Here is a 16,107-nt window from a genome sequence, read left to right on the forward strand (position 1 = left end):
ACAGATTTTTATTGTATTTACAACAACAGTAAAGGCACAGCACCTGCTTCACTTTGTAATACGCAGTGGAAGGCTGTACATATTTCTGAACTACTGTGAAAGACTGCACAGAAGTGAAATAAGGCCACTGGCCTGCACGTTGCTTCATGCAATGTTTTAGTTGACTGCCACCATTTCTACCTACAGCTATACCTGGGGGTGTATTTGGCACAACAGCGATGCTCAGGAAACCCAGAAATGGCATTTTGTGCACTCACCTCCTCCTGCTCAACAGCGTCTCTTCCTGCTCTATGTGAGTCACCTTCAGGACTTTTTTGTCAATGAAGAGGTCTTCGGGGTAATTAGTGGATCGATACTGCCTCTGCTGAGCGTGACCGCAGAGCCGGCTGACCTGGAACACATAAACACCACAGCCTGAGGGAATTTCAGGGCCATAAGTACTGAAGAAAGACAACAAATGCACACTGCTGCCTGGAGGGTTAGGAACTCTGTATGCCACCGCCTACCTCCAGCAACCTCTGAGTTCCTCAAATCACTCTCACAATGAATTTAGGACTCTATGTTAATTCTAACTTCACTTACAATGTCCCACTCCAAGGAACAAAAAAAAAAATAAAAATAAATGAGGTGAAACACACCAATGCACTTGATCTCCCTGTGAGCAGAGACCCACTTGAGTCTGACTATGAGACTTTTTAAAGATGTCACACATCTTGCCCTGGAAGGTGAAGGCACCATCCCAACAAGGATGCACACACCCAGTCTGTAGACCAAAGTGATACATGATGGACTCCCTCCCAAGCACATCCCAGTGCCCAAAAACAAACTGTTGTCATAAGGATGCAGTTCAACTCCTGAATGAGCACCCTTCTGTTGGGTTAAGCTCATGCTGGCAGGATGATGCTCAAGGTGCATCCTTCCCCAAACTCACAGCACCTCAGGGTACCACGCTCCACCTCTCCAGCCAGGCTCTTAGGAAACACCTCCCTTCAAAAGGCAAATCCTGAGCCCTCCATTCTGCAGCTCAAAGCAGCTCCACATCTGCAGAGCTCATGCTGCTGGTACCCAGGGATGAGCATCATACGTATCATTGCTAATTGAAAGAAAATCACGGCCTAAAATACAGCAAGCATTGCGGCTCCAGCTGAGTCATGCCATGGGAGGTCTTGATTAACAGGTCTCTGTTAATGACACAAATTAGGTCATTAGCATACAGATGATGATTCGGTAAGTGGCTGCAGTGGCAGGAATCCAAAAGACCTTATTAAAGTTCTCCCACATGGCCTCTGCCCCGTGACTCCCTGCCAGCTTCTTGGCACTGTTGCTGCAATACCACTGCAGGCGGGTCTGTGCCCATCTTCTTCTGCAGGATGCTGACAATGGACAGCTACCCCGCCATGGCACCACCAAGCCAACCCAATGCTAGGGAATGCCTTCTACACTGCTTAGAATCAGAATCACTGAGATTGGAAAAGACTACTAAGATTGTCCAGTATGGCTATCAACCCATCCAACCCATTAATATTTCTGCAGGACTTCTGCACGCTTAGGGAAGGCTCAAGGACCACAAAGACTCCACAGCCAACACTGATTCCACTTTCTTTAAGCCTCATCCCACCTCCAGGCTTGGAACCACATACAATACAATCCCAGCAGCATCTCATTGAGCTCCGCATCACAGCAAGGCAGCCGGCTGAACAGCCCTGAGAAGCACACAGATTGAAAGCACACCCACTGCCCAAAGCTAAGAGCATCTGATGTGCAAGAGGAGATTAATTCCATTCTATTACACCCTGCATTTGGGTGGGCAAATAAATTAGAAGTGTCACCTGTTTTGTTATCAAGAGTGGCCATTTCCTTGCTCAGAATGCCATAGGGTGCAAACTAAAAGTGAAGCCACACAGGAAGCCTGGCACTGCAGTTCCTGTCTGTTGCAATTGGACATGGAGAAATGGTTTCAAACTAAACGATGGGAGATTTATACCCAAAAAAGGAAGAAGTTTTTCCAATAAGAGTGGTGAGGCACTGGCACAGGTTGCCCAAAGAGGTGGTAGGTGCCCAAGGTCAGGGTGGATGAGCTTTAAAGCGCTGATGAAACCATGGGCATCCCTGCTCAGTGCAGGGAAGTTGGACCAGATGGCCTTTAAGGGTCCCTTCCAACAATTCTATGAGGATGTATGGGGTGCTGTGCATCTCATCCCAAAAGGTGCCCTCTGAGACAGTGGAGGAGTCAGAGATGGGATCTGCTCCAAACCCCAAAGGGGAAAGACAGGGCATGCAGACACTGAGAGACAGAGGGCACAAAATGAGCAGCAACAAAGGCTCCACCATCGCACCCACATTCCACATAGGAATGCAAAGCAGAGGAGAGATGCTGGAAAAGGTCGGTTATTTTAAGCAGCCATTTGTGATGATTCCCTTTGATTTCCCCCCAGCTCTGAAAAGCCCCCCTTCCCTCTTTGAAAGTGGCCTTTCAGCTGGCAAAGCCCATTGAACTCTGAGAGAAGAGCAAGGCCAGGATCAAGGCTTTTTTTTCCCCAAGGATGCTGAAGCACGTTGAATGGGAGAGGAGGGCCCAAGTGACAGCAGGAACAATGGCACCATCTGAGGCACCACTTCAAAAAGCAAAGCACCCGGGTGGATGGGGCCACGCAACCCTACTGCAATTTGGGCTGAGCCTCTGAGCTGAGCCTGGGCAGCACTGCAGCTTTGCAGGAGAGTGCAAGGGATAGAGCCCCAAATTGCAGCCCTCCCACAAACACAGCCCCAAAACAGGGCAGCAGATGTAATCTTGGCAAGCATGAAGTTGCAAAGTTTGGCCAGCATGTGCTGCAAGTTCTTACTTACTTATTTATTCAAGGAGCAATTGACCTTCTCAGTAAAATACCACACCAATGCGTAGCTCATCTTGCAAAGTCGCAGCCAAATGATTGTCACTTTTCAGTCAAAAATCCAGCTGGGATTTGAACATTAAGCAAAGTGAGAGATGTAGAAGTAACAGATTGCCTGCTCATTTGCAGGGGCAGGATCGTGTGCGCGTTGGAGGGGGGAAAGGCGTTCACGAGCCATCTGCTGCAGCCTGCTGGGCCACCAGTGGTCCTGGGACAACATCTCAGCAAGTCTGTTTCCATTCTTTCCCTTCTTTGCATCCCTACTGCAAATAAAACACATGGACTATGTTCCCCAAGCTCTTCTTGATCATTATTACTATTCTATCGCAAGCTTGAAATTTCAGAGGCCAGAAAATGACAATCTGAGATGGGACAAAGGGACAAACACAGAATGCAAAGCACACCCATATAATGAAGCCAATGGATCTGTGGCTTGATTGTTGTCAGAGGTATCACAAACACACACAAGTCCTTATCAGAAACATATTCAGTGTGAGAACGTTGTGGTCTTATTTCATGTCCCAGAATAGGCTTCAGCTTGAAGCATTGCACTACAGGAAATGAATAATAAAATGGCAGAGTGATTTTTAGGCAAAATGGGTTGGGCTTTTTGGTTAGTTTTTATGAGAATTAAAAATGGCTGCCAAGGCACACAACACAACATCTTCCCAGCACCCCAAACTTTCACAAGTGTCCAACACTACCACTATTTCAACAGCCTAAACTAGGTTTCCCTGCACCATCTTGTTAATAAACTTGCTAATGCCTTGATTTCATTAGCATTTTCCAAGCAAACACAATGCAACATGACACCACCTCCCATTGACCACCACACACCCCTAAATCTGCCCCACAGCCTCAGGGCAGCCCAGCCTAGGGATGTCCCCAGGGGCAGTAGGCAGCTGTCTCTCATTTCCCAGGGGCTGGGTAATGGCTCTGCCTGGGAAGGAGCATTGATCTGAGAGGAGCACAGGGAAAACCCTAATGGAGCACCATCCGCCTATCTCAGCACTCCTCCATTAATTTAAAGGTGCCAGAGGACTTGCAATAGACACATAGGAATCACAGAATGCCTTGGGCTGGAACTTGAAGCCCTGCGTACCCCCCACCAGCTCAGGCTGCCCAAGACCCCATGCAACCCAGCCTTGGGCACCCACAGCTGGGAAGCAGCACACATGTGATGCTCCACACCAATCTGAGCACCACCTCTTGGAGGTGGGAGCATTCTGAAGGTAATTTCCTAGAAGCTTTCTGGAAATATTTAAAAAAAAAAAAAAAAAAAAAAAAAAAAAAGCTTATCATTTCTCACTTGGAAGATGAGAGTGCACCAGATAAGTTGGGTACCTGCTGCAGGAGCTTCCCATCCAGCCCACAAGCTCTGCTCCAAAGGACAGCTTCTTGTATTTGACCTCTGCTTAAACTTTAAGTTTCCATTTGTCTTCTCTGTGAACTCTTCTGCTTACAGATTCATTCTCCAGGAAGAGACAACTTTTTTTTCCCCTCTCCCTGAAGGGGATGGCCTCATTTTTAAAGACTTCCTCCTGCAATCTTCTCCACTCTCTGCAGTTCACATATGTCATTTTATACCTATTTCTGAGTTCCCTTCGGGAGACACCGCACATTAAACTGAGAAGCGATTAACTACTGTAAGTGATTTGAACACAGCCTCGGAAAGAGCGATCTGCCACAGTAGGCAGCTTTGCTCAGAACAGACCATCAAAGACCTCAAGAATACACACTGCCTTTGGAGAACCCACAAAGCCCTGAGCATCATCCCACGCAGGATCCTACTTGAGCCACTCACTCTGAGAACAGCAGCTCCATGCCCCGGTGCTGCCTCCCCTCTCCTTGTGGCTTTTTCACAGCCCACTCTGCTAAATGTCACACACGTATCATTAGCACAATAAACAGGGGATGAAGGCGTTCTTTATCTTCAAAGTCACCATAAAAGTGAACCTGAAGTCTATTACTCAAGCGCTGCAACAGAAATCAGCTTAATTAAATTCTAAAGGGCTTAAAACAAAATATACATTGCGATGATGTGGGATAGAACATAAACTTTTTAATAGTAGTAACCAAGCCCGTTTGCCATTTCTACAGGTGTAATAAAAATGCTAATATATGTTAATGTTTAGTCTGTGGTTAATGTTTTGTCTTGTTAATTTCCCCAGGGCTTTTACTACTGATTTAAATCTGCCACAGTGCTGGAGTGATTGCACTGCTTCCACGGGCTGTGGCCCACTCTCAAACCCATTCTGATTAAACAGAAGTGAATAAACATTTAGCTCGGACGAACGTCCTTATTCTATGCCTGTAATTGTTATATACATCTTGTCAGGAGGATGTGAAAGAGAATTCCCCACTCCTTCACTCTTCTCACAGCAAAAGATATGATTATGGGCATAACAGTGAATCTACAGCCCTTCATTTTCAGAAGTACATCGTTATGAAGTAAGTAATGACCACTGTGGTTTCACACGCTTGAGCAGGAATGCAGTGTGACAACATAGATGTCTTCTGCATACATTTCTCTAACATTCCCCATTAATAGAGCGCTGCTGTTAATCAACCCTGTTGCATTACGACCCATGATTCAGACATCACTTTGCAGGGATTACATAAAACAGCCTTCTGACCAAGCAGCCGGAGCAGCAGGGGTGGCAGGGAGCGACCTGCCCTCCACGCTGAGCAGAGCACTGTTCAATAATGCATTCCCTTTAAATAATGCAGCACTATAACGTGTAAGATGCACACAAACACTAATGCTTAGAATAACAGTGCCTGTCACACCAGGGCAGGCAGCGCTGGGGGACCCCTGCAGTGCATTACCAGGGGGCTGTCACCACTAAAGCCCAGTGGACCTCAGAGGCATTGAGTATGGATTGGTAAGAAGGAAACAGTGCCACACAATTCAGTTTTCACAGCATCCTCCAGTCGGAGCAGAGTGCCACAAGATGCTTTGCAGAGACTCAGTGCTGCAGCTGGAGGGTGGGTGTTTGGGAGGACCCACCTGCACCCAGGCTCAAACAGTGGGCTGCCAAGGCATTCCCATTGCAGCATGGCACCCCATTCCCAGCAGCACCCAACATACATAAACCAGCACAACTCACCCAGCTCCCACCCGCACTGACCCAGCTCCTCTGCTGCACCGATGCCCTTTTGCTCAAAGGAGCCATGACCTCTGTTGGAGCAGAGCCTTTCAAATGTGCATAAAATAACGCAAACAAGATGTTCCTCCTTTCTAGCACCGCCAGTACGCAGCATTTAATCCACCAGAAAAAGCTGCTTTGTGTTTAAGCAAAAGGCTGTTTATTGTTATTTATAGGTAGAGAGGAAGTTGGACTAAATGATCACAGTTGTTCCTTCTGCATTTATAATCTATGACATGCAATTAAAGCACAACTTTTGAAGTCAGCGTTTCCCTCCAGTGCTTTGTTCATTCCACGTTTAACACAAAACAGAGTATTTGTTTCTTCTGGGCAGACCTGGGCAGCAGACCACAGGGCACGCACCGGAGTCCCAGCACAGCTAACAGTAGGAACCAGTCAAGCACAAAACACATTGGCTTCATTTGCAGCACACACTGATGCAGTTTTCCCAAGTGGAGACATTTCCTGGAACAGGGCCCCATTGCACATTAACATACCCGTTATGTTAAGTCAGATCCATGCAATATGATGTTTTTTAGACAACCAAGCCTCAGTTTTATTCCTGGAAAGAGGAGCAGAACTGACTGAATGATGAGAACACAGCAAAGAGAAAACACAACAACAACAAAAAAAAAACAACACAGAGGAGTAAGTCAGGACAAAGTCATGCTGAGGAGCAAAACTCACTGTGCACACTATTACGCTCATTCCACTTCTGCTGCATGACCCAGCAAGGCCCTCCTGTTGCAGAGAGGGTTACTTTCTCCAACTCAACAGGCTGAGAGGCAAAACAAGGAAGTGGTTTGAGGGATGTCCAGTTTCCACCAAGAACATCCCCAAGTTCCTTTCTGCATCTCTGCCTGTTGCATGGCCACCAACACTGGTGAGAAACAGCACAGGGCACAGACAGAATCATTAAGGGTGGAAAAGGCAGATCTAAGATCGCCGTGTCCAACCCAGCCCATCCTACCGTGCCCATAACCACATCCCTCAGTGCCACATCTCCACACTTCCTGCAAGATGAAGGCTCAAGACATGGAAGGTGCATTTGCTGTTTTCCTTCACTCTGTTAATAGGTTTCCTTTGCAGATTTCTGTGGATTTTAATATTGCACTGGGTTCTGGGGGCTTTATTTTGTTTGGTTTTTTTGCCTGCAGCACTACAGAAAGGAACAATCAGAGAAATTAATTCCTAGAAGCTTAATTTGCAGAGGAAAAACAGATATCTGCCATCAGCCTGGAACATAAGGCAGCAACCTGGAGACAGCCTGGCAGAGGTTATTTAAGAGCAGCAGTGTCAGCTGGGTTGCAAATGTGGTCAATATCCACTGGTCCAACTTGCTCCCTACAGCCTCGAGCAGCAATTCAATTATTCTTTGAGAAATACATTGTTGAATAATTAAAAAGTTACTGCATGACATTTTTTCTTTAACCAGACTGATTCAATTTGGGAAGTATAAAGCCATTATAATGTGTCAGCTAGCAATTAGCTACTGTACACTGTTTGTTCTTGAATATAATCTTTGGGTAGAAGGGTAATATTCTCGGAAACGCAGCATTAACTTGTTTCTCAATGACTTTAATATGGCTCTTTTCAAATTACTGCTCATAAAATCTCAGGGAAGAAAAATCTACTGATGATATCCCATCTCCTTAATTAGTTCTCTTTCTATCAGGAATCCAATAGCAAGTATAATATTTATATAAAACAGAGCATGCCAGGCTTACTGCTAACACTGCTTAAACTGGTGATATCAAAGCAGGTAACAAAGAACAGCCATTCCATAATCCACGAGGGTTTGTGTTCACAGGTATATGCAGCTTCTCAGATCTGTACTTCAATGAACTCTTGCACCAAATCCCAAAAGGTTCTGGGAGCACTTTTTGCTACGAAACACCACTCTGTGAAGGGGCAATGGAGCTGTGCAGAAAACCCTTCCAACCCCAAACCACCCAGTGCCCCCCAGCCGTCCCTAACAGGGGGCCATAACCCCATTGCCTGTAACTCTCCCATAGGAAGGACCCCAGCAGCCACCTCTCCCGTTCTCAATACCTCCTTCAGCTAAAGCAACCAGGCTGGAGGCACCAAAGCTCACCAGAGGTTTTTAAGCTGCTCAGCATCTCCTGCTAAGTAATAACAAGCACTGGATTTTCACCTGAGCTCAGAGCACCACCAGGATGTGCTATGGGGGCATAGGAGCCTCCCCAGGAGCACCTCCCAGCCCAGGGGTGCACAAGGCTGTGCCCACAGCCACAGTGCAGCCTCCTGGGGCAAAGCCTGCAACAGAAATGCAGTAATTGTTAATGGCAGAAAGTGGTAAAAATCACTCAGCACAGCAGGGATGTGTTGCGGTAACATTAATCCATCCAAGGCCAATGAAGTGCTCAGGAAGGCCCTGTGTTCTTTCATCCCTCACCAAGAGCTTGTTATTCATCTTTTGATTTCTTAGTTTTGAAGCTACTGGATCCACATTAATTTTTCCTTTTTTTTTTTCCTTTTCCCCTTTCCTGACAGCAAGTTCTGTCTAATCCAATTAAAGGTCAGCACAAGATAATTTACCCAAAACATGGCAGACAAGGTAAAAAGACTCCTATTAGATTTTTACCCGTGATAAAGGAATTACACTCTTCCTGAAGACAAATCAGGCTTATTGAAAATGTAAATCATTATAAACATCTCTATAGAAAATATCTTCAGGGCTTTTTCTTAGACTTTGTTGTAACACATCTTGCTCTTACATGCACTGTGGTTAGTACAATTGAATTACAGAGTGACTTACAGCAGTAGATTAGGTTCTGCTTGATTGAGAATATCTTTATAATGGAAATCGGTGTGCACTTTTAACCTTGTTACAATGCTGCCTTATATGTCTGATTAATATATTAAAGTGGCTCATTCCACAATAGGCTGTTTGCAGACAAGTGGGATGAATCTGATTCTTATCACAACACCTTTTTACTAATGTTGACAAACCAGTGGCTACAATTCAATCACCAGAAGCAAATTCCAATCAATTCATATCCAATGATTCCAAAACAAGGGGGAAAAAAGCACTGGATTGGAACAGATCAAATAATTTCACTGCACTTCTGCATGTCATCTTCACTTTTTACTCATTTTGCAAGCTTTCACAACTCAGAGATACAAACTCTGCAACAGACTCCCAGTAGAAGGGGATGCACTTTCTGGTTTTTAAGCAGTGACATACAACGAGCAATGGGCTCACATGGGATAGCAAGAAAAATGTCTTATGAGAAAGAGTGGTGCTGCAGTGGCACAGCTGTGCAGGACATGGTGGGATCACTGTCCCCAGAGGTGCTCCAGAACCATGGAGACATGGCACTGAGGGATGTGCCTATGGGCAAGGTGGGGTGGGCTGGGGTTGGACTTGGAGATGCTAGAAGTCTTTTCCAACATGCATGATTCTTTAATTCAGAGCAGTTCTTGCCATGCCAAACCTTTTGGTCCCATCTGTTCCGAGCTCCTGGCACCATTTTGCAACTGCTGATAGTCAGAGCCACCCCAGTGTCACAGCCCTCAGTCCCCACCACCCTCAGGCAGCTCCCTGCTTCCTGGGCTGTTCACACAGAGGAATGATGATGGAAACAGCCAGTGCAGACCACTGAAACAGCAGAAGAAGTAGCTGCTTTCTGATGCTCTGGAGGGCAGTTGCATGAGGTTGATTTGTACCATGACACAGATCAATATGTGCTATCCAAGACTTAATAAGTTTCAGAGAGAAGTAACTTAGTCGTCCCCAAATTATCATCAGAAACCACTAGGCTCACTCACTTCATCCCTCTCAAGTCAGTGCCTAAGAGCATCGTCTCTACCACAGAGAAAGAGAATTAGGTGTGAAAATTGATTAGGTTGGAAAGATATACCTGCATAAAGAATCGCTACATTCACCAGCTGCTGGTTGGATTTTTCTTTTTTCTCCTCTTCAAACAGAAATAACTCTGCCACAGTGGCTGCAGGCAGCTTTCTGCAGCCTCTCACTCAAATGAACCTTTCACAGAATAATGCAGTTAGCAGCAAGCTTCACCCTCATGCATACATCTGAGAGCAGGACCTGCACCCTCAGGGACTTATTAATGGGGGAACCCAACAGGAAGAGATGGAGAAGGGCTCTGGCTTGCTCTGCAGCAATGCAAAGAGGCCAACAGGACAGCTTGGACAGCAGTGGACAGCTGAAATATTGGCCTCATCTCTTTGCAATTTTCTTCCAGTTAAACATATTGGTAGATGGTATCTTCCGTGCCCAGTACCTCAAAGCTACTTTATAATAAGATGTAAAAATGATACAACACACCGCTCTGAGCACATACTGCACACTGGCAGAGAATTCAAAATGAAGCAGAGTACTCATTGCAACCCAGAACCTCATTTTCTGCATTGCAAAACAAAATGCTGCTGCTGTGCATGGGTGGCTCTGGGCACTATTTCTGCTCTGCAGAGGACCACTCTTAAGTTTTTGTTTTGTTCTTGGTACATTCATCAGCATTGCTAATGCTAATGGGGGAGTTGGTTACAGTCATAAGGCAGCAGCACTCACAGGAGTTACTGTCACTGGAAGTAAACTCAGAGCAGTCAGCATGAAGGATGTCCCAGGAATGACCTCAGATGGAGTTCCTGGTGGAAGCTGCAGTCATGGATCATGAGGCCAGAAGAGAGTTTTAGCACAAAAGCATACCTGGATGGGTATTTGTGAGCACGAGCCTGACACTGGGAGGCTGAGTAAGTATACAGCCTCTGTAATGGAAATGGAACAGAATACACTTTGCAGAAATTCTGGATGAGAAGTGAGTGGGTTGTGCCCATGGGGGTGATCCTTGGGTATTCCCTCTCTGTTGAAACAAAGACATCCAATCACCTTCGACAAAGGCAGCTCCCTAATTCCCCATTTAGCATAGAGGGCACTGTTTTGTCGTCCATATGGACGTTACTGACAGAGCTAAATACAAAGCGATGCAAGTCATGCTGTAGAAGCAAATTCCTGAGGGCCAGTGCATTTTGCCATGCTCCAGCACAAGCATCCTTCCGGTAAACTAAATGAGGATCCCAGAAAGAGTTCAAAGCACAAAACTGGCTTGACTGAGAAGGGACGATGAGGAGGTTCAGTGTAACACTCAAGCTGGGACCTCACTTCCAGTGCTCCGGACCATGGGGAGGAGGCAGTTCCCACAGCCAGTGCTTCTCACAGGTGGCAGAAGCCTCAAGACACCCAGAGGGGTTTTTCTGACACCGTGATCTTCAGTTCAGCCTGAAACTCATTTTTTCCCCACCTCAAATCCAATTATTTCAAGACCTTGCATTATGTCCTTGACTATTAACATTTATTGTAAAATGAGAGCTTGAAACTTCAAAGCCTAAAGCCCAGAACTCAAGCAGCAGAGATACTCAACACCCCCCTCCCCCCACAATAGACTCTGGCTTGGATGCCATGAGCACCAGCTCTCTCCTTTCTAACATCCCAAAACCAGGAAAGAGGAGTGAGAAACAGGGCTCCGTGCAGTGAAGAAAGCAGGGTAATACTGCACAGCTGCATACCACCACTTCCAACAGTTAGGACAGTTTTCCTCTGCCAGCTCTTAGCACTGATGTCAGGGCATGGCAGAACTAAATAGACATCTAAACATTTGGGGAAAAACCAGTTGCACAGCAACAAAGCATCCCCTCCACTCAAACAAGAAGCAGGCCAAGTCCCAGTATGCACACACAGGTACACAGAGCTGTTAATTAACCTGCACAAATCTGTGCGCTTCTGACTTAAGCTGAGAAAAGATGCAGGGTATCCCACCACATGCATCGTGTTCATGCCATGCCCAACACAGCATCTAAAATGAAGTCAAGCCGGGCTCAGTGGGTGCCCTATGCTATCCCCTCCCATAAAATGCAGCAGCCTTAGAAAGCTCTTTTCACAGCACAGACCATAAAGTTGCCACCAGCTGTGTGATCTGCCTCTGTCTGAAGTCCATGAAAAGATTCGTGTGAGCTTCGGTGTGAAGTTGGGTTTGGCATCAAGCACATTGTCAAAGGATGCTCCCCATGCTGCACAGGGGGGAAGGGGAGGGTGGGGGCACTGCCAGCAGCCACCTACTACTTTTAATTAAAAAAAGCTTCACTGCAAATTCCACTGAAATGCCACAGCATGCCAGAGGCTACAACACATCCAGTTAAAAGAACAGAGGAAAAAGCAATAAAAAAGGGAAAAAAAATAGAAAAGCTTACAAATAGAAGCAAAATCAACCGCTACTTTAAATAAAAGCCACGTTGACATCTAATGGCATCTCCTCCTACTCCACTATGACCATGTGTGCTGCATCCACCTAGCGGCTCTGCACAGCTCCGTGCTGCATCCACCACAGACAGACCCAATTAGGTGATAAACTCCCCCAGAGCCTCACTTTGCCCTCAGCATGGGCAGGAGGTACAGCAGCACACTGCTGTGCCCATGAGAACATAGGCGAGGCTGACCAACGTGAGGTACACTGCATCCTCTAGAGGCAAAGCTTTGTTAGCAGCAAGTTAATTAATAGCATAGCTGTAATGAGCTTCTTCCCTAGGGCAGGCAAGGCATACAGTTTTCAATGGGTTGAGAATAACCTCTGAGCTTCACTCCTGCCAAAGGACAAGTGGTGGCCAAGAGCACCCACGCCAAAGTCACTCCCACGAGCAAGATACAGACTCATAATTCTTGTCATTACTCATTTAGCACCAGTCAAGCCACCAGCAACATGGGGATGCATAGATCCAAATCAGGTCAGTGCGTTGCCATACGCTCCCCCAGCTATCAGAAAATCACCACTATCTGAATCTCCTCAGCATAATACACCCAGGGAATTTTCAAAGGATCTTTTTGCTGATACAGTCCTTGATGACCAGGTTCATTTCCACCCTGCAGCAGAACAAACACCTGCTTGGCCCCTCATCAGGCACATCATACTGCATATCACAAGATGGGTAACAAAAGCATGCAATGAATGCACCTTGGGATAGCTGAGCAGCCCTGGGCTTACTGAAATCCACACCTCATTGTATTTAGCTTTAAGCAAAAAAAGGGAGCTGGCCACCAGCATTAGGAGAGCAGCCAGAGGATTAAACTTTTCTGATAACGAAACTGAAAATGCAGAGGCAGCGCACCCAGCTGCCCATCCCATAGCTGTGCTGCATTAAAAGTACAAAGAAACCCATCTCAGCATCTCAAAGGGAATAACTCTGCAAACCACACTGTCATTTCAAAGCTTTCCTCTGAAGCCTCTTCCCAGCCCCAGCACAGAAAGAAATCCATTAGAAGATAGGAAAACATCGCAGGGCTCCCTGCTGCCACCTCACCATTGCAGCCTCCAGTCAGTTGCCTCTAGCAAAAGCACACACCATACCCACCCCAATGGGAACTGAATAACTGGGTATGGAGACAGGGCATTTCCATCCCTGCCAAAAGCTCCCTTACTTACATACCCTTGAACTTCACTCCTGTGCATGGGCAGGTGCTTCTGACAGAGCTGTGTTGACTGTGAGGGGAGCAGCAGAGACTCAGCAGCAATATCAGCCCATGGATTTGTACTTCCACCCAGAAATGCAATCTGATATATTTCTGAGTGGTAGGTTTGCTGGTGTTTTACATGATTTGCTGTGAGCTCATAGAACTATCCAGAAAGATCTCACGTTCCTTTGCAACCTGCTCCCATTCCTAGATTCAGTTGTGCTACAAACATTACTATGTTCACACCCAACCTCAATTATACCAGCAGGTAAATCTCCCAGACGTACAGTGTAATGCAGATGGCAAAGCTGAAATCCAAATCCTTCTCTCTGATGACTTACACCAACTCAGGGTGTAGGAGATGGCTGAAGTCTCACCCCCAGCCACCAACCTATTTCCACAGGGGTCTCACCAGGATACAAGCTGCCTCTTGCTCACTCTGCTATGATGGGTCCAAAACCCCATTGAGTTACAGGAAGGAGAAAAAGCACTGGGGAAAAATATTGACGCAGACAACTGTCTGTCTGTGCTGAGTCAATAATCTTCACCTCAACTCTGCAACCTTACAAAATAAAACTGCAACGCTGGCTTCAGGTAGAGGACCCCAGAGGATGTCAGCTGTGTGACACCCAGACTTACTGTCTCTGATGCTGGTGTGGATGTTAGATATTTCATGAAGTTTATTTGTGCTGTGTTGGATTGTCTTTGTTTGTGGTAGGAAGCTGATGGTGATTACATTCATGGTTAAAGCAGCAACAAGACAGGGAAGCACCAGGCATGTTTTCAACACAGACCCAAAACACTGGGAAGAAGTGGTGCCATAAGAGCTATACCAAAAGACAGACAAGGGAGGCAATGCTTAAGTTTAAGCTATCATTCCTATGGGCATGGAAGTTTTCCATAATTACAGAGGAATTTTGTGACAAATAACCTGCCCTCATGGCTCATAACATACAGCGAGTTCTACTCTGCCTACAGAAACTTTCATGCCAAGGTCAGAAATAAAGCGAGCTGAAACAACAAGCCAGCACAAGAGCAAAGCCCCATGTTTTCAAAGAAAATTCCTGTGGCATTTTAGGCTTTGATATGACAGTGGTGCCTAAAGCCAATCATATTTACAGGATAACAGTAAATACAACTGTTTGCTTCCAGGTATATTCTTTGAAACTCAATATGTACCAATAAGTTTAACAGAGAAACTTTCATTCCAGCACAGCTACAAGAAATTGCATTCTATCACTTAAGGGCAGAGATGTATGTCTCAGATCCCAGCTGAGATGTGTTAGAGCTGCCAGCTCCTCCATCACTACCCCATTCCTCTCTGAGCAGCTCATAGCTCAATTCTAAGAAGTCACTCTGGGCTCTGGTTGACACAAGAGTTTTAGCTGAGCCACAGCAGTACTTCAGGCTTTAAAAACCCCAGTGACCATTCTCTTTAAGTGACAATTGCTAGACACTTGGTTTGCTCGCCTTGAAGTTTCCCCTCTGCTCTGCTATAACTCAGAAACATCTCTAGAAGAGATGACAGAATCACCACAAGTATTAAATAATCAAGAGGAGCTACATTTAAGTACCTAACTATAGATGGTACTGATGAATTCAAACTGCTCTATCAATCAAATATGAAAGCAACGAATGGTTTTACAATGCTCAGTGGCTTTGTGTTGTTGCTTTTTTTTTTTTAAAATCATAAAGTCAGACAGTTTATATACTGATTTGGCAAAGGATGGACATGTACTGCCTCTACTGCCATTGCTTGCTGTGAATTTAGCAGTGCACTGTGTACTCATCCTCCCACAAACACATCCTCAGCCAACAGATCAAGGTCTCAATGTTTGGCAATGTAAGTGACTGCCATGTCCAAAAATGCATGCTTAACACTGTGCCACTAGAAGTACCAGAGAGGAAACACTGGAATCACTCTAGGATCACACAACAACACAGACTTCTGGTGCACACACAAGTGCAACACCCCAGAGATTTGGTCCCTCTGAAACCACCAAAGTGCCACCACAAAAATCTATGGGTTGTGAAATAATGTGGTGACACATCTCAGGCCACCACCAAGCAAATGTGGCACAGAAAACAGCAGAAAAGAGAGCTGCTGGCTGAATGCCACAGAGCTCGAAATCCATAATCCGATACATTTCCAAAGCCCTAAAAAGATAAGAGTTATTTACAGTGCAAGTACTATGATGACCTACATAAACACAGATCTTTTGTAAACAGGAGCCAAGAATGACAGGAACAAGCAGCTAACAGGGAAACATGATAGATTCTAATCATCACTGGCTTTAAGCAAAGCATAACACCTTTGCCCCCATCCCCAGCTCCACATTACCTACATAGATCAATCAGCTATGTCTCAAGAAAGCCTCCTCTGCAAAATAAACATTACGTTACCATGTTCCTTTTGTCCTTGGTGTTCAATCAGAACAGCAGTATTTCCTAAACAAGAAAGCCTCAGTTTCAGAGGAGGTTCAGAAATTCACACAGAGCGCTTTTAAAACATCAGGTCTCTCCTAATGAGTAGTAAATAACCTCAGCCCTGGGATTAAACACAGCCCATGACCAGAACGAG

General features: G+C 45.7%; 1 protein-coding gene across 1 annotated transcript in view; it reads right to left on the reverse strand.

Annotated features, from left to right (window-relative positions):
* Window positions 1-16,107, reverse strand: part of GPC3 (glypican 3) — a 110,817-nt gene that overhangs the window by 48,207 nt on the left and 46,503 nt on the right. Inside the window, exon 4 of the mRNA XM_015860426.3 lies at window positions 258-391. Coding sequence (XP_015715912.1) covers window positions 258-391 — 134 coding nt within the window. The remainder of the gene's footprint in view (window positions 1-257; window positions 392-16,107) is intronic.

Source organism: Coturnix japonica, chromosome 4 (assembly GCF_054131305.1).
Source record: "Coturnix japonica strain WE chromosome 4, WE-NBRP24, whole genome shotgun sequence".
Lineage (NCBI taxonomy): Eukaryota > Metazoa > Chordata > Aves > Galliformes > Phasianidae > Coturnix > Coturnix japonica.